This window comes from Mercenaria mercenaria, chromosome 7 (genome assembly GCF_021730395.1).
Source record: "Mercenaria mercenaria strain notata chromosome 7, MADL_Memer_1, whole genome shotgun sequence".
Classification (NCBI taxonomy): domain Eukaryota; kingdom Metazoa; phylum Mollusca; class Bivalvia; order Venerida; family Veneridae; genus Mercenaria; species Mercenaria mercenaria.
Window position 1 is genome coordinate 3,631,104 of NC_069367.1, and position 23,895 is coordinate 3,654,998.

The 23,895-nt window shown below is 36.1% G+C and overlaps 3 protein-coding genes across 3 annotated transcripts; 2 read left to right on the forward strand and 1 right to left on the reverse strand.

Annotated features, from left to right (window-relative positions):
• Window positions 1-1,376: 1,376 nt before the first annotated feature.
• On the reverse strand, window positions 1,377-5,662 carry LOC123555127 (electron transfer flavoprotein beta subunit lysine methyltransferase-like). The gene is made up of 4 exons (XM_045345736.2): window positions 5,582-5,662; window positions 4,058-4,447; window positions 2,404-2,534; window positions 1,377-2,121 (listed from the first exon to the last, which is right to left on the reverse strand). Exons 2-4 carry the CDS (start codon window positions 4,324-4,326, stop codon window positions 1,778-1,780), a joined length of 744 nt encoding a protein of 247 aa, XP_045201671.2. The 5' UTR covers window positions 4,327-4,447; window positions 5,582-5,662; the 3' UTR covers window positions 1,377-1,777.
• A 106-nt stretch (window positions 5,663-5,768) lies between these two features.
• On the forward strand, window positions 5,769-7,957 carry LOC123555128 (mid1-interacting protein 1-like). The gene has a single exon (XM_045345737.2). It carries the CDS (start codon window positions 6,022-6,024, stop codon window positions 6,538-6,540), a length of 519 nt encoding a protein of 172 aa, XP_045201672.2. The 5' UTR covers window positions 5,769-6,021; the 3' UTR covers window positions 6,541-7,957.
• A 3,309-nt stretch (window positions 7,958-11,266) lies between these two features.
• LOC123556083 (E3 ubiquitin-protein ligase TRIM71-like) lies at window positions 11,267-13,024 on the forward strand. The gene has a single exon (XM_053548924.1). It carries the CDS (start codon window positions 11,267-11,269, stop codon window positions 13,022-13,024), a length of 1,758 nt encoding a protein of 585 aa, XP_053404899.1.
• Window positions 13,025-23,895: the final 10,871 nt, after the last annotated feature.

The window sequence follows — 23,895 nt, forward strand, 5'->3', positions numbered from 1 at the left end:
ATATCGCTATCATCTTTCGTGAATCACCATCATAGCTTTACCATCATACTATTGCCCTTTGCAAAAGTGAAGTGCTATGCCGAGTGCTATGGACTGTCATCGTACTATCGTGCTTTGCCATCGTACTGTTATGTTACCGGCATTTTACTGTCCCACTATACCGTCACTTCCCGTTCATTATAGTACTAAGGGAGCAGACATGGGCACTAACGGAACACTGTTTCATCCATAATAGTTACTGGATCCAGACGGCGCATGGGTCTTCAATCTGGAACAGTTCTCATTCATACTTAAAGCAAGATTGAATAGCCAGTGTTTACTGTGAACTCATAGGTAGGATCATATATCGATTTAATTGATAATGTCATTTCGTTAGGAATGATTCGTGTTGCCATTCCCTTATCTGTACCTTACAGAGTGGCCGCCGCCGCCACCCCCACTCTTACTATAAAGAGTGAAAGAGAGCTCTGCCACCAAAGACATTTTCATTAAAATTTTGATAACTCCTTTTTTATCATTTGATATGAAGAGTTTAGTTATTGAAATTGTTTTGAGTATTTATAAGATATTTAAGGCTAATTTTGGTTATAAAATGAAAAAAAAAAAAAATTCAAAAATAAAATAATACAAATGTATTTGAATTTCTTCTGGAGAGTCATATGATTTGCATGGGCATATAGTATTTGTAACAGCCGTGATTTATGCAATGCTAGGGGGAGATAATCACTGCTGGGAGTTTGGTCCCCTCTAGCTGTGTTATATATTTTGCAGTTAGGGATGAGGTTGAACAAATCAGAATTATATATGTTATGAACATGATGTTAACCTATTTTAGCTCATCTGAGCAAGGAGTGCTGAAAGTGAGCTTTTATGATCTCCATGTGTCCGTCGTTGTCAGTTGTCCTTCGTCAACAATTTGTCTGTTAACTCTCTGCAGGTCACAATTTTGACTCAATCTTAATGAACCTTGATCAGAATGTTACCCTCAATAAAATCTTGGACGAGTTTGATATTGGGTCATCTCTATGAAACTTGGTCAGAATGTTAATCTTGATGATCTTATGGTCAAGTTCAAATCTGGGTAAGGTGGGGTAAAAAACTAGGTCACCAGGTCAAAAAAATCGAAAATGTTTGTCTCTATGAAATCAAGGTTAGCTTAAATTCTAATTTATCAGGGGTTAGAATTAGGTCAGGTGAGCGATACAGGGCCTTCAGGACTCTCTTGTTACATAAAATAGTACTGTGATATTATTTAGGTATTTTCACTCTTTTTATGTAAATATATTTATAGCAATGTATTATTCAGATTTAGGACTGAAATAGGAAAATTGTGTTGTTCTTATACTTAGTGTTAAACATTGAACAATTTATTTATCTTTGTTTATTTTATTACATAATTATATTTTCACAAATAAAGAACAAAATTTGAATACTTGACCTGTTACTTCATTTTATTTTGCATTTTAAGGTAGTAGACATGAAATGACATTCTGCAATTTCCATTTGTTCTCACATTCTCAGTATTAAGCGAAATCAAGATTTTCCTGTTGTTTAATTTAAAAAATACTTTTTTTTGTTATGTCCAGAAGTTGCCAAAATTGCATACAGAGGATACTGTCTCCTTTTAATGTAACATATTTTCAAGAACAAATCAAACTGAATGAAAACTGGAAATTTTGATGGAGTCTGCGCATTTCTCTTCTCCATGCTGCCTCTGAGAGTTTTATCACAGTTTTGATACTTGAATGATCACAGTTTTTTTAAATCCCATTATCCGTCAACCTTTGTCAAGTTTCCATACATAGCCTGTTGAAAGACCATTGTTTTCTTCTTTACATGCTCCTGATAGTTCATATTCTGCTACCTTTGTAAGCCTGTTTTTGATTGGATGGTTCACAAGCGGCAGCCTTCCTGGATCTCCAATGAAAACATTTGTTTCATATTTACTATATAACTCTGTTGTCCAGGTCACTAGACTGTCTCTAAATTCTTCATCATAGAACATATCTCCCAGTAAAACAGTAGACCAGTCTGGATTCAGTTGACCAGCCAGATTGTCTCTACAAGTTTTTACTGTCACTCCATTGGCTGCTGCATTCAGCTGAATAGCTCTGATTGCAACTAGAAAAAAGAATAATTATAACTTTTGATTAGATTTTGGAATGGCTTTGGCATGCAGATAGGATAATCAATATAAAGTTGTCCCCCTTTTATACTCTGACATGCAGATTGGATAAATAAATATAAAGTTGTCTCCCTTTAACAGATCAATCTATTTTCATATGTTTATCAAAAATCACTTGTTCAATTGTACCAAATTAAATGATAAAACACTGGGATAAAGTTGAAACAAACTTTCTGACTATGACAGTGTTATGTATTCAGTTTTCACCCTGTACTTACCAGGGTCAACATCATTGGCCAGAACTTCCTTGGCTCCTGTCATTTTACATGCTACAGCTGAAGCTCCACATCCGCTGCCCACATCCAACACCGTGCTTCCTCGGAAAGTGGTGGGGTTGTCCAAAATAAATCTGTAAAGTTGGAATGATTTGTTATGTTTACTCACTTAACACAATAGTGCTGTGGTATACTGTGTTTGTATCGCATCTGTTCAACTACATTTTATTGTTAAACACTTTAGGGACCTCTTTTCGCGAGCAATCAGTATGAAACTATGGCAATAAGGTCCCGGCCAAGATTCATATCAGTAATACTGTATGGCAATATTTTCCAGTTTAATACTCTAAATTACACACTGAACCGGAAACGTCAATATTTTTCATAGTGACGTCTGAATATCATATGGATACATGGACGTCATTTAATTAACGTTGCGTCATAGATTCTAGTTTTTGTGTCAATATAATATTTATATGTTTTGAAATATGCGATAAAAAGCATTGAGAAATGTGTATACGTTCTTTAGCTCCTAAAGTCGCGCAATATTTCCACTGCAGAACTCGTGCATATTTCTTGATGCAAAGCTGATAACCTAGAATTCTGTGTGCACTGTTAAGAAATAATATACCCCAAACTGATTTGTCGTTGAAGAAAGTCATTGGAGTTGAGATGCGAAGGATAGAGGGCGCAGCTCTCGTGAACGACAAATGATTTTATTTATGAGCAAATCACTGTTTAAACGTTACCAAGGATAATATCTATATCTTTGAAGATATGCACCAAATATTTGATTGTTTTTTGTTAACGCGCCGTTATGACTAATAACTAATATCCTATACGTGTCGTATGGAGACGTTTGACGCTATGACGTAATCACTGTAACGTACTAATAAACAAGGAGCTGCGTTCAATAAACGCTTGATGTCCCCCAGTGGCATCCTTATCGATACAAAGCAACCTAAGTCCAAAACGAGGTCAAGGTCAAACTGAGGTCAGGTGATGTTTGAAGATGGAGAATGGTCACAGATTACATCTGTATTAGTATCAATTCATTCTTATAAGCTGTATTAATGTTAGACGAAACGGTCCCATTTGGTTAACCAAGAGATGGCCCATATAAAGCAACCTAAGTCCAAAATGAGGTCAAGGTCAAACTGAGGTCAGGTGATGTTTGAAGATGAGGACATTTGTATTAGTATCAATTCATTCTTGTAAGCGGTATTGATGCTAGACGAAACGGTCCCATTTGGTTAACCAAGAGATGGCCCATATAAAGCAATCTAAGTCCAAAATGAGGTCAAGGTCAAACTGAGGTCGGGTGATGTCTGAAGATGAGGAATGGTCACAGGTTACATCTGCATTAGTATCAAGTCATTCTAGTAAGGCGTATTGATGCTAGACGAAACGGTCCCATCTGGTTAACCTCGTACGGACGGAAGGACGAACGAACGGACGGACGGACAGGACGATCACTATATGCCTCCCGCATCAGTAGATGCCGGGGGCATAACCCCCCCCCCCCCCAGAGAATGTGTTCCATAACACACGTAACACATTTTCAATTTAGTTTGTCTCCAGGAAATAAATCGTGTCGTGTTAGAATATACATTAACTTCTACAAATACATTAATCACGCGTTATTGAATGAACATACCTTGTCAAAACTTGCCCACCGGGCCAGTAAAACGCCCAGAATGGATCAGGAAACGGAGAATTGTCGTCCTGCTTAGATTTCCACAGGGAACAGTTCTTAGTTATTAAATGAAGAGCTACTTCCGGTGTCATGTGGTCTCTGGTAATCTCGGTGTGCCTTTTAATCAAGTTATCAAGTGTACCTAAACCGGAAGTTGCGTACTGTGACTCACAGAACGCCACAAAACACTGTCGCAGCAAACCAATGTGAGTCGAATAAATTAACCTCATAGTTTAAGAAGGTATATGTAAGCTATATGTTTATTATGGAGACAGTCTTGGAAGCAATGTGATGTTTCTAGGTGTCTTTACAAAGTTGTTAGCGGATGAACTCTGTATTTCAGTCCTCAACCTGAAGCATAAAAAATGCAATACTTAGTCATTTCACATTCAACCTGCTTTGTTTGCCACCGTGTCCACTGACATTGACTCCGGTAAAAAACGAAAGTATCTTTTCCACTATAATGACTATTTAAAACAACAAAAAAAAAACCCGATTCATCGAAGTCGTTTATATGGCATAATCATAATCCTTACATTTCACGTTTTTGACGCATGCACTAGTCCCGCTACGTTGGCGGTCCGCTATACTAGTATATAATTTTATTATTTATATTCTCACTTCTATGGGGAAACAAACAGGCATATACCGTTCATGTCTCGTGGGTTGCACAAATGATCATATCTTTAATGCCACTGATTTTTTTTAATTATCAAACAGATTAGTCAAGTCCTAAATGAATTAGCCAATCAGCCCAGTCCTAAATAAACTAGTCAAATCCTAAATGAATTAAAGTAATTAAGTTAAGTCCTAAGTGAATTAGCCAAGTCCTAAACGAAGAAGTCAAGTCCTAAGTAAATTGGTTAAATCCTAAATATAATTAGTCAATACTAAATAGATTTCTCACTGATTAGTCAATTCCTAAATAGAGTACTGCAGTACTCAGTAAATAGATCAGCCAAATACTAAATAGAATTGCGAGTGCCTAGATGGATTTATCAAACTCGATAGTTATTTAAGAGAAAAGTATGATCTAATCATGCAGAAAATTCTACCCTTGCGGCGAATGAGTGGATAGGGGTCCTGATCCCAATTAAGTGTCTGTGCGATATTGCGGCGCTATGATATTTTAAAGGTCCAGTTCATATTAGAACCGACATTTTTTTTACACTATGTTTTTCTCTTGACTGATACTTTATTACGGTATTTAATAAGAAGCGGTAATTATTAATTTAAGCGAAATAGGACGTTCAACACAGAATAAATTAGGAGGGCCTTATAAATTAGGAGCATACGTTCACTAATACATTTGTTTACATATCTCGGTAGTATCAGTATATCCCATAATATGGATGGAATTATAGCTTTTAAATGTTTAGCAAATACATCCTTTAATATCACGAAATATATGAATGACAGGTTTATGCAAAAATTATTCGATCATGTTATAACCTCTATCCAAGCGTTAATTTTCAAAACATTTACCTTTATTTGTTGTCACTTCGCCGGTTGGTATGAGTAACCACGTGTTTGTAGCATGGTAAATATCACGAGGCCGAAACGAACCAATCAGCTTGCGTGATTAATCGCGTGACCTTGCAAGTCTAATCTGGGTTAGGTCGTTACATTTTTGCGTAGGGGTGGCGGGTCTTTAAGCATTTTATATTAACTAAATTCATATGGATTTCGGACAGAGCTTGACATATTCATACTAAAAGAAACGGCATTACCGTGTCTTTCCTTAATAACGTTAATAAAAGGGGTACAAAGTTAACGATTTCTTTTCATTGAGAATCTGCTCAAGCAACTTTAATACCCAAAAGACTTACTTACTTACGAATGATTCAAACATTGCGGATATACACAGAACTTCGTGCACTATATATCAAAAAATCTATCATATTCAATTCTGGATTATAAACAAAATGGCAAATAGAAAACATCAAATGTGTGAGAAATGCAGCAGCCAGTCTTTGATGTCCGTGTTAAATAAATTTGTGGAGACAGTAAACATTATGGACGATAAGGTAATGGTACCAAGCCGTCTCCGGGATATGGAACTGAATCAGAACTCTAACATGGATGTAACAGAGGAAAACAACAACATGTCGGTGATACCATTCTCGTCGGGCAACGGCGAGGACTTATACAGTCATTTTGTTATGATTAACGCTGTCAAGAATGAACTATTAAGTGGAAAGGGTCCGCTTAGCTCCCATAGAATCGCCGGTACAAGTGAATCCGACGGAGAATCAGACACTCTCAGTGATGACTCTTCCGACGACGGTGCTATTGACGCCGCCGGTAAAACCGCTCAAGCGTTCAGACATCATCTACAAGGATTATTTGGACTTCTACACCAGTTAAGTGACACTGCAAAATTTTTGGGCGATGCTTACGAAGAGCAAGTTGGTGGAAAGAAAACGAAAAAATTCACTTTCTGAATTGAAAATAAATATTCTAAGTGCTATGTTTAGTAGATAGTGTTCATAAAGTCAATGCAACAGTCACCAGGTGCTTCCATCAATCTGTTTTAATCAGATGAGTACGTGTTCTCTCGAACATGGACATAAATCAGTCAACACTCACGTGCGTTTCACGTGCTTCATCTCGCAGCAATGCATTCATAATGCATTTTGACAGGGAAAAATAAAATCAAGCATTTTGACAACTACGCATTAAGCATGAAAACATGTCATAATATCGTAGTTAAATCTGCAATATTAAACAGCTTTTAAATTCTTTCTTTTCTTAAACTAGCTTAAGCTAGTTAATGACCTGTCATGTTGGCATGTCAGTGCGTTGTCATTTGTGGTTAATTGAGTAAGCATGTGATTTAGCAAGTGATTTCATCATATGAGCCGTGCCATGAGAAAACCAACACAGTGGCTTTGCGACCAGCATGGATCCAGACCCTGCCTGCGCAGTCTGGTCAGGATCCATGCTGTTCGCTTTTAAAGCCTATTGGAATTGGAGAAACTGTTAGCGATCAGCATGGATCCTGACCAGACTGCACGGATGCGCAGGCTGGTCTGGATCTATGCTGGTCGCAAACAGACTATGTTGGTTTTCCCATGGCACGGCTCATATATTCTTCAAGGTCTGCAGCAGTGCATTTGGAAGTAGTGATTAAAACTCACATGATTTTGTTTAAAGATAATGATGTAGGGTGCTTCTTTCTCTATGAATTTAAGTATTATATATTTACAACTTAGAGCACTTTTACCTTTATACGTCACATGGGCCTATCCCGGATATTTTAGTGCGCATACTTGATGTAAATACTTCAGTGAATGTATGTTCTATTTACTTTTCGTTACGCACTAGTTGCATTCATGGTGTTATTACTTATCAACGTTTAATAGTCTGTGTTATTGATCGGTCTGTAGTTCAGCATTAAATTGTGCTGGATTAAATTCAAACTTGAAATGAAAATTTAGTTTTTGATGCAATGTGATAAAATACTTATTGAATAACTTGTCGGTCAATAGTCAGTACAATTTATGTCTTTATATCATGACTTCTTACCGAAAGGCCTATCGGTTAGTAGTCAAAACTGTTGACCGGCAAGCTATTCAATAACATTATACATGTATATAAAATATAGGTTACCAATGCGCAAAATCATATATTTATTTCACGGTTCAAAACCAGCTTTCTTTTTCTTATTATGATACTTTAATATTAACAAATTACATCGTGCATTATATGCTAATGTATTTATTATCATTGTTTATATTTTCCATTCATGTTGTATAATTATTTATTTGCCTATTTCATATAAACATTTTTTTTCTTGTTAAGTATTTGTTGATATACTAATTGACAAAGTTAAAGAAAAAGATACGATTAATCATAAAATCAATGTATTTCATTTTCTTTTCTCTGCTTATTTCGGTCCACAGTTAACAACTGTTGTTGTTTAGACTTGAATTAATCCCGAGATTATATATTATACCCTATTTATATAACGCCCTATTCATGGCAACACGCTCAAAGGCGCTTTACACAGTAAAAAGGCTTAGGTCTGTTTTAGTACAAACATGGTATGATCTGACCAGAGCAGAGCGAAAGAGAAATCCGATACACGGGTCCGTCCGGCTACATGGACTAGCTTAGCATAGCGTCTGTAAACGTTTCTGGTGTATAGCACCGATGCATGCGATATCGTCTGTTCTGGTGTAAACCAGTACTTGCCTGTTAGTTGCGTAATAGATACTCTGGAGCATCTCAGTAACCTCCAGAGCCTGGACCTAGACTCAAACCCCGGACCTCTGGAGTGACAGTCAAGCGTGTTACTGATAGACCACCAGACCACTGTCAAGCTGAATGTAGTGACCCCGAACATGTTTATGTTACAATGCCATTGAGTATATAGTTGAAAAAAAGGAAAGGCTTTTTGATTGAATATAAGAATTTCAGTTTTAGCGATGACAGTCGGTAATTTTCGTATTATTACGTAATATTTGGAACGCCTCGGACTTTTCCGTAAAATTCGGAGAATGCCGAAATCGCACACAGTATAATACGTAATATACCGATTGTCATTATGGTTTCTATATGACTTAAACTAAATCTGTAAATACTTTGATTTTAGTTAAAAGTTTGAGATTTTACACAGGGAGCCTATGATAAAGTCCAAGGAAAATGTAATCATCAAATTAGTATCATTCCACTATTTTCGGACATATTTAGATTATGAATACGTGCAATAGCCAACGATACCCTTTCGGACACCGTTTTTTTTTTGCATGTTCGCTTACTCGATCATGAACACTTTATCAAAATAAAATAATCTTTAAGTATTGATAAAACAGACATTGTGTAAGTCACGAATATCTTCTTTCAATACTGACAGTAATATCATGACTGACTACGTCCATTTATCGTTTAGCCTTCAACCTGGGGCCTTATCATGAACTCAGTTGACATTTCAAGCATGCTTTATTTTAAACTATATAAAGTTGACATATAAATAAGGGTTGCGATACCGTAAACTCTCTTTATCTTCAAGGCCAAGTTCAAACCATAGTTGGCGGTCATCGTGTGTACAGAAGATTATTTCATCCACAGTCTGTATTTAGGACACCGAATAACTTCTCGTGGGAATACGGGTCCTATATGAAAGAATAAAACTGGGATGGGATGATTAAGCCCGCCTGTTTGAATGAACGCAGTACTAGTGGTTCTGTGGTGACACTGACTATAAAAACAGGGGCCACGAGTCCGCTTCTCCAACTAAAATTACTAACTGTCAGATAAGGGTCCCGTGTACTGGCACGTGCTATTGGAATATCTGTTTGCCTCGCAGCAAATTAAATACGAAAATTTTCGAACAAAAGCGAAAGAGAAAGATTACCGGTATTTCCGGGAAGAACCCGGTTTTCGCCCTACTTTGTAATATAATACTGTTGGAATACTCAAGGTTGAAAAAAAGGGAAAAGCAAGGTCATAAGTATATTAATCGATAGAAATATTTAGTATTCCTAATGGAAGAGCCACCACTAGCAGTCTAGACATCAGGCGTCCGACCCCAAAGCGTGACGTCGAGATTCCTTCATAAAAACGATTTCGTGCGTTCATCATCAAGACGACTTTATGCGTTCATCATCAAGACGATTTAGTGCGTTTTAGTGCGTTTATCAAGACGATCTGGTGTGTATATCAAGAAAATTTTGTGCATTTATCAAGACGACTTGGTGAGTTTATTCAAGACTACTTGGTGCGTCCATGATGACGATTAAGTGCGTTGATCAAGTTTATCAAGACGATTTGACTTGTTCTCCAGACTATTTGGTGAGTTCATGACGACGATTAACGTTTATCAAGACGATATTGTGCGTTTATCAAGAGGATATGGTGATTTCGTGATGATGATTAACAATGTTTATCAAGACAATGTTGTGTGTTTATCGCAATAATTAAACGAAGACATCCGTTCTCCTCCTGTCTAGATTCAAATATCTGTCGGAGCGCCATTATAGGACGAAGAGGTGTTGGAAAATTGACTTTCGCTGAGCAATGTGCATTGCTAAAAGTCGGTCAGTTCATATATCTTGACAATTTTGTCCTCTTCAATGATGCAAATTTTCCTTGTTCATTGAGGAAGTGATTTAAGTTACGTGCCTGACGTGCCTAACTTATCTGAATATCTACATTATCTTGACAAGATATCATTTTGTGATTTCGGTGTAAAAATATTTACCGAAATACTCGTTCCTGTTATATTACATGTCTGGTAAAAAAAGAATAAATAAATAAATAAAACGTCCCAGGCTTTTAGCAAGTCAGGTCGATTTAGTGCGTTTATCAAGTCAATTAAGTGCGTTTATCAAGACGATTTTGTGCAATCATCAAGGCAAGTGCGTTTTCAAGATGACAAGACATTTCAGTGCTGTCATCAAATAGATTTAATGCAATCATCAAGAAAATTTAGTGCGTTTATCAAGGCGATTTAGTGCGTTTATCAAGACGATTAAGTGCATTTATCAAGACGATTTAGTGCGTTTATCAAGACGATTTAGTGCGTTTATCAAGAAAATTAAGTGCATTTATCAAGACGATTTAGTGCGTTTATCAAGACGATTTAGTGCGTTTTTCAAGTCAATTAAGTGCGTTTATCAAGACGATTAAGTGCATTTATCAAGAAAACTTAGTGCGTTTATCAAGACGATTTAGTGCGTTTATCAAATCAATTTAATGCGTTTATCAAGTCAATTAATTGCGTTTATCAAGACGATTTAGTGCATTTATCAAGACGATTTAAAGACGGTTTAGTGCAATCATCAATTTGTAAAATATAGAAAAATATTTGATATCGTACAAAACTGAGACAGATCAGAATCATCATGTATACCCAACGTAACTCGCAGTCATTTTAACTTGCCACAGCCAAAATGGAACACTTTAGTAAAACATCTGAATGTTTGTAAGTGAATAATTTTGACCATATGTTAAATATCTCTGTAGGTGTAATAATTTTGATAATGTATAAAATAGGTTTATAAGCAAATTATTTTGATAATGTATCAATTAACGGCCTTATAAGGATATCTACTTTAAACTGAAAGACACTTAACCTTCTCCTTCCGTCCGGTTATAATAGTGCGTATTGTTAAAGTAATATAAAGTAGGCGGCATTTCGAAGTCACTCATCAAAACACGTTTGAGATGGCGGAAGGTGGTAAATTAAATTCAGCTAAAAACAGCTTCGACGATGCTGTTCCTGGGCGCAAAGAACAAATATTATGTCAGCCATGTTCCAGAAAGGATTTACAAACAACTGCTGATGTGTTTTGTTCAGACTGTGACGAATATCAGTGCAATGAATGTTCGAAGGTACATACAGTCTATGCGTTTATGAAAAATCACAAGTTAGTGAAATCGAACGAAGTGAAATCGAAACCATCTTCTTTTGATATGAAAGGAATGGACAATTGTGAACAGCACGGTGAATTGTTGAAATTTTTCTGTGAAGACGAGAACCAGCTCTGCTGCAGTACATGTGCTATAGTTGATCACCGGAAATGCCACAGTGTCGTAGAAGTACCGAAGATTGCCGAGAAGTCGCGTTCTGATGATTTCAAGTTGATGAAAAAAATGGAAGAAGTAAAATCAAAAGCGGAGATGATTGTTAAACACATTGATTCATCGAAAGAACAACTCAGTACAAATATCAAAGCAATATTTATAGAAATAAAAAGAATGCGAGGTGACATGAATAAAATGTTCGACGAATTGGAAGTTTACGTTACCAGGGAAACTGACGAAATTCAGGCTGAAGTAACTAATACACTGGAAAAGAAACGATCCAGCGTTGAGAAACATAAAGCTGATGCTACAAAGTCACTGGATATTGTTGATACAGTTTCGGAGAACGGGACGCCATCACAGCAGTTTATAGTAAAACAGAAAATAAAAACACAGGCCAATGAACTTTACAGGGACGTGGACAATGAATGTCAAAATTTACAGATTGCTACCGTTTCCTTTAAATTTGATAAAACATTAAAGTTGCCACCACTTCCTATTTCTGCAGGCGTTCCAGGAAAGCTTACATTAAAATACACCCTGCCTGAAGCAAAGACATCTGTCGCACCTGTAAATCCGCAATTTAAGTTAACGAAGGTTACTTCCATTGGTTTGAAGCAGACTGGAGATGATACCAGGGAACCGCACTACACAGGACTGGATTTCCTACCGGATGGTAGACTGGTTGCCGTGGATAGACACAACAAGAAATGCTTGATTTACAACGAGAAGCTTAAGAAAGTAGGATCATATCAGTTATCGTATAAACCACAAAGTGTAGTTGCTGTATCTGAGGAGGAAGTGGCGATAACATGTATTAATCACTACAAGATAGACTTTCTACGTGTCAGCAAATCTAATGAAATAACTTTGAATAGGACATGTAAAGTTAAGACACGGTATAGCTCTATATGTCTGAAAGATGAGAGACACTTTGTTGTTGGAACTATCGATGATACAAGACCTGTTCGTATTGTATCAATGTCAGGGGAAGAGAAAGATTTCAGCGTCAGCTTTCCCAATAAGAAATATTCTTTAGGCGATAGTTCATGCACCTATATAAGGAATACTGAGAAGATGATACTAACCGATAGGCTCGAACATACTGTTTATATATATGACTTCAAGACTAACACCAGAATTGTTGTCAAGGACGATCAGATAAAGGAACCAAGTGGTGTAGCAGTAGGTCCATCCGACTGTTTCCTGGTTTGCAGTGAAAATACAAATTCAATTGTGCAGATCTCTCAAACAGGTCGGATTCTATCATCGTTTAAGTTGGATATGAAATGGCCACGCAGAGTCTGTGTTTCAAAGAACAATTCTATTCTTGCTGTTATAAATTGCTGTCGGGGTGAAATAAGGTTGCAGTTGTTTAAATTTACAGGTTCAGAGTGATCTCTACTATTGTTGTCACTCAGTTGTGACTTTAAGGTATTCTATACCTGTAACAGTAAGTTGTTTTGATATAAAATTTCATCTATTTATTTCAATATTTAAACACTCAGTTAGCACTTTGGCATTGCTATTGTTTAACTCAATAAAAGTTGAAAGATACATTAGACCCAAATTCATATTCAGATATTAACAGTATACATAAAAGTAATGTGTTTGTGTAAACAGTATCGTGTGTAAAGTGGAGCGACTCGTTCACACATCTAAGTAAAACATTTGTTAAACAAGAGGGCCATGATGGCCCTATATCGCTCACCTGTTATCATTGCACTTAAGGACAAGTCTTCAAGGTCAAAAGATCATAATAGAAATCAATCAAAAGAATTATGAGAAAATATAGTTGAAATTTTCTTTAAGTAACTTTAAAAACAAGATTTGAAAACTTTTTGTAGAGGTCCACTAGGCAATGCTACATGTCAAATATCTAAGCTCTTCTGGTTTATTTTTAGAAAATTTTGAAGATTTTTCTATGTACAATCAAGTAACCCCATGGGGCAGGGTCAATTTGACCCCAGGGGTCATGATTTGAATAAACTTTGTAAAAGTCTAATAGGCAATGCTACATGTGAAATATCTAAGATCTAGGCCTTCTGGTTTATTTTTAGAATTTTTTTTTAAGATTTTCCTATGTAAAATCAAGTGACCCCTAGGGCGGAGTCAATTTTGACCCCGGAGGACAAGGTCTGAACAAATTTTGTAGAGGTCCACTAGGCAATGCTACATGTCAAATATCTAGTCTCTAGGCCTTCTAGTTTATGTTTAGAAAATTTTTGAAGATTTTCCTATGTAAAATCAAGTGACCCCTGGGGCGGGGTCAATTTTGGCCCAGGGGGTCATGATATGAACAAATTTTGTAGAGGTCCACTAGGTAATGCTACATGTGAAATATCTAAGCTCTAGGCCTTCTGGTTTATTTTTAGAAAACTTTTGAAGATTTTCCTATGTAAAGTCAAGTGACCCCTAGGGCGGGGTCAATTTTGACCCCCGGGTCATAATTTGAACAACTTTAGTAGAGGTCCACTAGGCAATGCTACATGTCAAATATCTAAGATCTAGGGCTTCTGGTTTTTGAGAAGAAGATTTTTTAAATATTTTCCTATGTAAAATCAAGTGACCCCTGGGGCGATGTCAATTTTGACCCCGGGGGCCATGATTTGAACAAATTTTGTAGAGGTCCAATAGGCAATGCTACATGTGAAATATCTAAGCTCTAGGCCTTCTGGTTTATTTTTAGAAATTTTTTGAAGATTTTCCTATGTAAAATCAAGTGCCCCCTGGGGCGGGGTCAATTTTGACCCCGGGGTCATGATTTGAACAATTTTAGTAGAGGTCCAATAGGCAATGCTACATGTCAAATATCTAAGCTCTAAGGCTTCTGGTTTTTGAGAAGAAGATTTTTTAAGATTTTCTAATGTAAAATCAAGTGACCCCTGGGGCGGGGTCAATTTTGACCCCGGGGTCACGATTTGAACAAACTTGGTAGAGGTCCACTAGGCAATGCTTCACACCAAATATCTAAGCTCTAGGGCTTCTGGTTTTTGAGAAGAAGATTTTTAAAGTTTTTCCTTTCGGTTGCCATGGCAACCAGTGTTCTGCATAGAATTCAATTCTTTGAATAATTTTGAAAGGGGCCCATCCAAGGAACATCCCTGTGAAGTTTCATCAAAATTGGCCTGTTGGTTTAGGAGGAGATGTTGTTTAAAGGAAAGTGTGGACGGACGGACGGACGGACAGACGGACGGACGCCGGACGGTGAGCGATCACAATACCTCACCCTGAGCACTTTGTGCTCAGGTGAGCTAAAAAGCTAAAAAAATGGGTATGGTAGAAGTGACCAGTGGTACAATATGACAGTTGTTTCCAATATATTTAATTACCAGATACATTGTGCTGTTGCAACACATTAAAATAATATAGAAAATCAACATTATTCTTACTTTTTACAAATATCTAATGCTAGTATTTATCTTCACTCAATTTATCAGTTTGGACCTTACTATGGATGAGTAGCTTAAAAACATTATCACTGTCATTTTCCGCTTTTGATCAAATGAATGTTATACATTACCTTTAATTGTGAATGTAGCTCTTCACACACAGCTTGTGTATTTCTTCCGCTGGGGATTTTCTACATTTAAAATGTTAGTACTGTAGTATACAATCTTAAAATAAAATTATTTCGTTAAAGATGCGCATGTTATTATATCTCTTTCTGCTTTATACAGTTTTGTCATTTTAGTTAATTTGAGTAGCTATTAACAGAGCAAACAACATTAAAATATTACACACTACTTTTGTTATCCATAGTTTATACTACAGCCATATCCATTGCCAAAATGGCCGAAATTATGTAAAACGCACAACGGCATTGTAATACGTGGAAAACCTCGCCCAATTAAAACATGCTTTGTAGCATCATTACTGTACTGTCAAACTTGTGTGTCGTGGGTTTGAGCCTGAATTAATTCTCATATGACACGAGTACCATTTTTTTGGAAGAAGAGGATTCGAGAGTGCTATGCATAAGCTTGCAGTTTTTATCAACGAATCAATAAAAATGTTTTAAACTTATCACTACAAAATTACGGCTGCTAATTAAAACGCTACTTAATGGCCAAATTTTCTCTTGCCGTTTAATCATAAACATTGTAAGTAAACCTCTGTTTGTAAACAACCTGTCAACCAAGACCGCTTTTTCTTATCCCAAGGATGGTCTGACTATATATATAACTATGGCAATAGAAATCCTCATGATAATGAGAATGACAAAGGCAAATAAAATCCTGCTAACTTCAGAAATCCTTTTACTTTGGATTCCCTCTGAATTGACATTGAACATAGCACACATAAATACTTCTGCAAAGTTGAGGCAAGAGTTCAATTGAACAGTTGGGTGCTGACCCGTGATGCTTCATCACGTGATCTTAAAAATAGCGTCACGAAGATTGTTTTAGAAATATACCTATAGGAATTCAATTATGCTGGAAGTGCTGATGTGTACCCTGCATCATTTTGATTAATTGAAACATTATAAGACAAGCTACGTTTGATATTAAATCGGCAAGTCATATAACAATTCAAACTAAGCTCTGAATTAGCTTTTCATCCAGAAAACAAGTACAAACAACCGATCTGTAAGTAAAATTATTTCATTAGCACATAGTTTGAAACAATTTACCACAAAATAGTATGCATTATTCATAAATACCAAAGTATTTATTACCAACAGTTAAACTATTTAAAACATAATTATATTACGATTACTTAATATCCTGATTTACTAGTACCTTGGCATATACAAAATACTAATTCAAAATGATTGTTATTAAGAAGCAAATATCACATGGACGCTTATTAGATATGAGATTATCAACTCGTTTATGGTTAATGGCACCACCAAAGGATCATTACGATTTTGAGCATGCCGATATTCGCTATGGCGGTGTTTTATGCTCTGTGGAGATAAATTGATAAATATAGTATTTAGAGACATATAGTGACAGTGAAAAGTGATAGAAAACGGACTAAAACGGAATAATTCTTCAACGGTATTGTTTACTTTGTTGAATTACCATAAATGAAGATAATAAACATGAATGAAAATAAGGACACGTTAGTGTCACAGCTATCGGACAGCCAGAATAGTCAGGATAGTCACGTACATGCTATACCTCTGGTGTTTTTGAAAGAGACTGATATATTTGGTAGCCGCAATCCTTCTAAGGCTGAATGGATTACTCATGTTGAACTTTATAAAGCTATAGGAGAGAGAATTGATGCCTCTCATATCAAAGGTTTACAACGGGTGCGTAAGATGTGGCGTGTTTACACGGACAACATAGAGGACAAAGTCACACTCATGTCCGAAGGGGTACCTTTAAGGGGCAAAACTATAAGGGTCTTAAACACAAACCCAGATCGTCTGGACAGCGAAAATTCTACTAAAATACGGATAAAAAATATTCCCTTATCAGTAGATGACGGTTTATTAGTAAGAACTCTTACATTACAGGGACTTGAAGTAATCTCACATTTTCGCGAAAAACTAAGAGTAAACGATAAACTGACCAACTGCGAAACGGGAGATCGCATAATCATTGTTAAAACTATTACCCTCAAGGAACCCCTACCTGCCTTTATGTCATTTGGAAAATTCAATGGCCGTGTTCTACATTTTCTGTAGGTCAAAGGTCAAGGTCACAGTGACTCAGAACAGCTAAATGGTTCCAGGATGATAACTTGAGAAGCTTGGACCTAGGATCATAAATTTTGGTACACAGGTGTAACATCATGTAATACAGGTCAACTTCTACCTAGTCATATCGTTTATTTTTACGTATAAGATATGTGTTACCCATCGTTTACGTAAAATGTGTTAAATATTGCTACGTTATAAACATTCGTACTCTATCCAAATTATTTTCCTATTAATCAAAGAACAATTTAGCTGTGCGTTACTATGCAACACTTTCACAGTATAAATGTTCCAGTTATTACGTCACAGCAGCTGACGTCATAGCGCAGCACCGGAAAAGAAACCATACAACACGGGCAAATATTTAGTAGATATTGTCAACCGTGTGACAAATAATACTTGGTATCATTTATAACCGAAACAGTATATCTTCAGCTTTTTTCTCTTAATTAAAAACATCCCCGGGCTGCGCATATGTTCTCCGTGACGATTTGATAAAAGACATTGTGTCTTAAAGTCTCAAATCATCCTCCACCTCCGATAATCCATGCAGGGAAGTTGGAAGTTACTTACGGAGAACAGGTTAGGTTAACTGCCCGACGTTACATAACTAAAATACTATTGAAAAACGGCGTTAACCCCAACCCCACCCAACCCCACCACCCCCCCCCCCCCCCCCCCCCCCAAAAAACATAGTTATCGTTCAGGGGCCACTATCTCGAAGGCACCTTAAGTCCTAAGATGTTCGTAAAGGGTTCGTAAGGTATTCGTAGCAGTTATTTCCTCTATCTCGAAAGCCTCGTTATTTACGACACTTCGTAAATGTCCTCTTAAGCTGTTTTTTTTTTCAACAGTATTATTTGTTTGAATTTTATGCCTGTCACTTTGGCCGAGTTCATTTTTAGGCTGGCGATATTCGCCAGTGTATCAACTAGCCCCAGTCAACCTTATCTGTAGACTCTATATATTTATACCATCTTACCTACATATAGTACATAGATTTCTATATTTTATCCAAACATATATTTTAAAAATGCACTTTAATCGTTTTGTGACAGTTAGATCTACTAAAGCGATAAGATTTTTCAAAAATAATAAAGCTCCTTGTTTCTGTATGTTTTCGACATTTAATTCCATGGAAAACCAATGCAAGTTTTAGAAGGGGCATTGCAGAAGACGCTATGCTAAGACTAAACGAAGAACAGACAGATGTGAGAGATCCCAAGACGCCATTATGTCAGCAGTGAAAATGGTCATTCATGGTGAAAAGAGCATTTAGTCCACGGCCATTCGTAATCCCGCTCGAAAGTAGTTGAGAAATATAGCCGCATATACCAAATTATTCCTTGGTCCAAGACAAAAATAATATGTATGTATCTCTTCTGGCGACCGCGACTGGATCCGGAAATGACGTCATCAATATGGCGACCGTTTACGAAATTAATACTGCTGAATAATGATTGAAAATATTAGTAAAATTACTTATACTATCGGATATGATGTAATTAAACAAGCAAATTGGACATATCAAATATGTTATATTTGCACTTTCTCTGTAGAAAGTATATTTAAGTTATTTTAATTTTTTATTTTGTACCCCACCCACCTAATTTACAATGCATTTTTACATGTCGCTTCTACCTCTTGAAATAAAATATTTTCGACTAATCTTATGACGTTGAATCTGAAATAAGATTATTTCCTAACGTTACAAGAAATATAACATACAATAAGGGAAAATACGTTATTAATATCTGGTTTTAATCAGTACCTAGAAGGAAAAGATTTTGTCGAAAATGCAATACAAATCAATGTCGGCACAAGTAATTGTCTATGCTGTTATTATTAGAACTTGTGCATATTACATGCGTTGTTTGCAATTTTATTGAAACAAGATATAAGTACGATCAAGACGACTTGCCGGTGGAAATTTAACAGATATTTTCTTAAAGTTAGATTCATAATAGTCGACTTTATTACTCACTCAGAATTACTGGTTAATCATATGCATTCAAACTTGACATCTACACTGAAAGCGTTTTACTTGATTCGTCTTCAGCTCAGCGATAACAAAAGTATTTATAAACAATATTATTTATCAAACCTGCATTTAAACGTTTATTATGGGCTTTCCGTAATTATGTTTTGCTAATTGCAGGAGGAGGGGCATCAGGGGCAGGTGATAATCATTTCATTTTCTTTCTTTCGTCATTCTTTCTCTGACTCAACAGATCCGATTTGTGATAAACTCTGATACATGTTAAAACAACGCATCTTTGAACCGTAAAACTCTGCAGCAATGTATGTATAGATTAAAAGATGATAAATTCACGAACTAAGTAAAGCCAAAAGCTTAAAACGTAAAATAAAGGAACGTAGTGCGGCAAAGCCTTGGAACGGTCAGTTGCAAAACAATGCTGGTATGCTTAAACAGAAGTTTGGCAATAATGCTCACACTCTATATCTCCACCATATTCCAATGTTATAGAACATTATACGTAAACTTAATCCCCCGACTGCTGAGTGTCTTATTCACGCAAGGGAAACCGAGGGCACGCTATTAATTGAAACATAAAAATGATCGAGTAAATATCTACATTAAATATGTAAATAGCCTCTGGTCCTTTAGTATTATAAAGTTCGTTAAATATCATTATATTATAATTCAGCTTAGCTGGTGCTAAAGGGCATGAGATTTTTTTCACCTTTCTAAACCTCTCAGGAACAAACTTAGTCAAACCAAGTCTTCTATTATCTTGATTATTTGCGTTCTATACTTTCAAGGGATCTTCTGTAAGCTTTTAACAAATCATTTGCGCATGTTCCCCATGCCGTTACAGAAAGCAGAATACCAGCAGAACATTATTAAGAAACCGAAAAATCAGGAAAGTAGAAATATATCAAAGCAGCTCAGTCCCAATGGCATTTAAGAACCACCAGTCATGGCGTGGTCCACCTCCTTCGTTGGCCACGATCAAAGAGGAAAATGTAGCATCCAGCTGACAAAAGAATGAACACCGAATATGCAACTTATCTCCAAATAAGAGGGTCAGAACCGCATATGATAAAACATTTCATCATTTGTGAAAATGTTCACTGAAATTGATAAATAACTACTGTTTTAATACACTTAGTAATGGAAGTGTTTTTAAATTGCTATTAAACTTTCAAAAAAAACCACACAAGTCTGAATAACAATCGTAAAATTTAGTAGAATATTTTTGCACTTGATAATAGCAGTATATCTGCAAAAGGACATATTGATAACGTTAACTGAATTCTTGAAAGTCGCTCTTGCAAATATATGAAGATTATATAAAAGTTAAGGAAAGTGTATTTATTAAACGTCGCATATAACCGACAAACAACATGACCTACAACTGATTGTGGCAAACTATGTATCTAGTAACAGATAGTTATCTAAGCTGATACATTGCAGAAGATTGTATGGGGAACATCCCCATCTGAATAGAGAAAAACTCCAGTAAATTAACTTGAAAGTGTAAATCCATTTAAGATATGGAGATATATAAATCCCAAGCGATGCAGTATTGTAGTCTTTGAATTGTTAGTTTCATTTAATAACTACACCTCCCTGACATAAAAAATGTCAACTATTCGAGCAACAAATGATTGTTTGTATTTGAAAACTTCATCAAGAATGCGTGAATTAGTTTTCATATAGTAGTTTTCTAAATCATACGACAATCTAGGCAGAAATAGTTCTCATGGATTACTTAATATTATCTCTCGGAAAACTGCATTCCCTTACCGAAATCGTTTAATAAGGAGATGCTTTGACAAACTACCTCACAAGTTCACATTGAAATTATTTTTAGCAATGTTACAAGCAGAAAAAGGCTTAACTGAAATTAAATACACAAGAAAAGGCGTTTAATTAAAGCAGTTCCTTTCTAATTCATTGGATTATTTGGCAAGTAGGTATAAAGAGTAAAGGAATTATATGAAATGACGGAAAAGCACACCCTGTAATTGCTGGATTTTAATCTTTCTGGGAATGTTTTTTTTTTTCAGAGTCTGCATATACTTTGTCGCAATATTTTTTTTTTCACATGAGGTAAATATCAGTTCGACATGAAGTTATACGATTTAATAAATTAGAAGTGGTACATGTATTAGAGGTTAAATTATCTATTTATATAACGAGCAAATCTAATTGTATATGCAATTAAGGAATCGAAAATAATATTGCTTATCATATATGCGAGCTTTGCTTGAAAATACAAATGAAGGGATGTGATTAGTGACCAAATCCTGTTCATTGAAAGGACTCAAGGTGTAGTTTTTAGTATTATAAATTTTCTTCTGTAAAACGTAAATATACTGTAGCGCTAAACGACGATGACATCATAGACCACCATTAGAGAAATCTTCTGATGATTCCTTGCGTAGATGTCTTTAACTTAGTTTTACTGGGAAGTATGTATTAATTGATTGGATTTATCAATTTTAATAGGAGAATCTGCACTGTAAAATAGTTTACAACAAGGTGTAAATGCATTAGAAAAAGCGTTCTTAAAATTGAAACAGATATTTTTTCTATTGATTTTGAGTTCTGACCACAGTGTCGGGGCATTAAGCTGATCCGACAAACTCATACAGATAACAAGGGTATATAGATACATATAATTATGCTAATCGACTATTGTAGTGATAGATTATCAGACTATTTCTATTTTAAATCGAACATACTGCGCCATTAAATAGACATTTGCTCACTTAATATCGTTATTCAGTCGTTTTCGTCACTTTTTGATATTTATGGATATAATTTTCATTTTAAGCATAATGAATTCCATCCTTTTCCATAAAAGTGTTTTTTATCTGCTAGAATAAACATTACCTTCACTAAATATATCAATTTTGCAATCATAACATAGTTTTCAAAGACGTTGTCACATGTAATTATTCAGCAACAAGTTTTGTTATTTTCTCTTAAGCCGCCATATTTATGACGTCATAACTTTTTCCAGTCGCGTGTCTGGAAAGAGATACATGGGAAATTACGATAACTCACTTCAATCTACAATGTGGTATAGGTCTCTATATTTCTCAATATTTTTCGCACGGCGGCCCATATTCCCACAAATTGACATGCACTAATTCGTTCACAGCTGAAGCTGCAGGTGTAAGTCCAATGACATTATGCCGCAATATAAAGAAAGCTAAAAAATGGGTGTTGAGAACATTAAGGTTGGCTATGACAACAAACAACAAGTGTTCACGTCTGACCAGGAAGCAGTGCTTGTGAAATATCTATTGACTGCTTCAAAAATTTACTTTGGACTCTCGCCTAAAGACGTCAGAATACTTGCATACGAGTGTGCTTCTGGCTTTGACATCAGTATGCATGACAATTGGAAGGCAAACAAGTGTGCAGGCTCTGACTGGCTTTCATCCTTTATGCGAAGGAATCCTACATTGTCTGTTAGAGTGCCGGAAGCTACAAGCTTGTCCAGATCGTCTAGCTTCAATCGTAACAATGTTAACTTGTTCTTCTCTATACTGAGGAAAGTGTTAGACAAATATCATTTCCCTCAACATAAAATCTGGAATGTTGATGAAACTGGAGTAGCTAACGTTCAAATACCAAGACTGATTATTGCTGAAAAGGGTAGGAAACAGGTTGGGGCTATGACGTCTGGTGAGAGAGGTAGTCTGGTTACATTATGCTGTGCTGTGAGTGCCCCGGGAAATACGATTCCTCCAATGTTAGTTTTCCCAAGAACTCATTTCAAGCAACATTTTGTACATGATGGTCCAATTGGTTGTACTGGCAGTGCTCATCTATCTGGGTGTATGACTGCAGATAATTTTCTTTTATTTCTTCGACACTTCGTGGAGCATGTCAAACCATCAAAGGACAGCCCAGTACTGCTTTTGTTAGACAACCATCATTCACATATAGCTGTTGACATCCTAAACTTTGCCAAAAGTAATGGTATTGTTATGGTCTCGTTCCCTCCACACTGCAGTTTAAATTGCAGCCGCTTGATCGAACTGTATTTGGACCATTAAAGCACAATGTTGCCACAGCTATGGATGCATGGATGGGATCCAATCCGGGACGATGCCTCACAATATACAAAATTCCATCAGTTGTAAGAGAAGCGTGACCGAAGGCCTCAATATCAACAAACATCATCAAAGGTTTTGAAGTTTCAGGCATCTGTCCACTTAACCAGGAGATATTTCATGATGATGATTTTGCTCCTTCGTTCGTGACAGATCGTCCAGAAGGAGACACCAACAATTCGGTATCTGACGAATTCAAGCCAACAGACAAATGCACTAATACAAATCCTCCGTCTGTATACAGTTCAGCTTCAGGTAAAAGCATAGAAATCTCAGAGGAAACCGATATATGGAATACTATTGGTACACAGCTAAATGACATGGGTCTCGAGCTATGTTATATTCGAGGAGATGGTCATTGTTTAATAAATGCATTTGTGAAGAATCTAGAGTGTAAAGAATTAGATAAAAGTAACATTTGAGACCTCTTGCTAAAATATTTTCAAAGAGGTAGAGGCACATGCTGAATACTATAAGAGTTTCTTGCCAGAAGGTAGACAACTTAGGTCTGATATTCAAAACT

Bases quoted from the DNA above. Each gene is read 5' to 3' on its own strand.
- LOC123555127 (XM_045345736.2), bottom strand. From the start codon at position 4,326: ATGAGGTTAATTTATTCGACTCACATTGGTTTGCTGCGACAGTGTTTT. The intron at 2,535-4,057 runs GTATGTTCATTC...CCAACTTTACAG, and splicing joins GGTGGGCAAGTTTTGACAAG to ATTTATTTTGGACAACCCCA. The intron at 2,122-2,403 runs GTAAGTACAGGG...TCTTTTTTCTAG, and splicing joins GGCCAATGATGTTGACCCTG to TTGCAATCAGAGCTATTCAG.
- LOC123555128 (XM_045345737.2), top strand. From the start codon at position 6,022: ATGGCAAATAGAAAACATCAAATGTGTGAGAAATGCAGCAGCCAGTCT.
- LOC123556083 (XM_053548924.1), top strand. From the start codon at position 11,267: ATGGCGGAAGGTGGTAAATTAAATTCAGCTAAAAACAGCTTCGACGAT.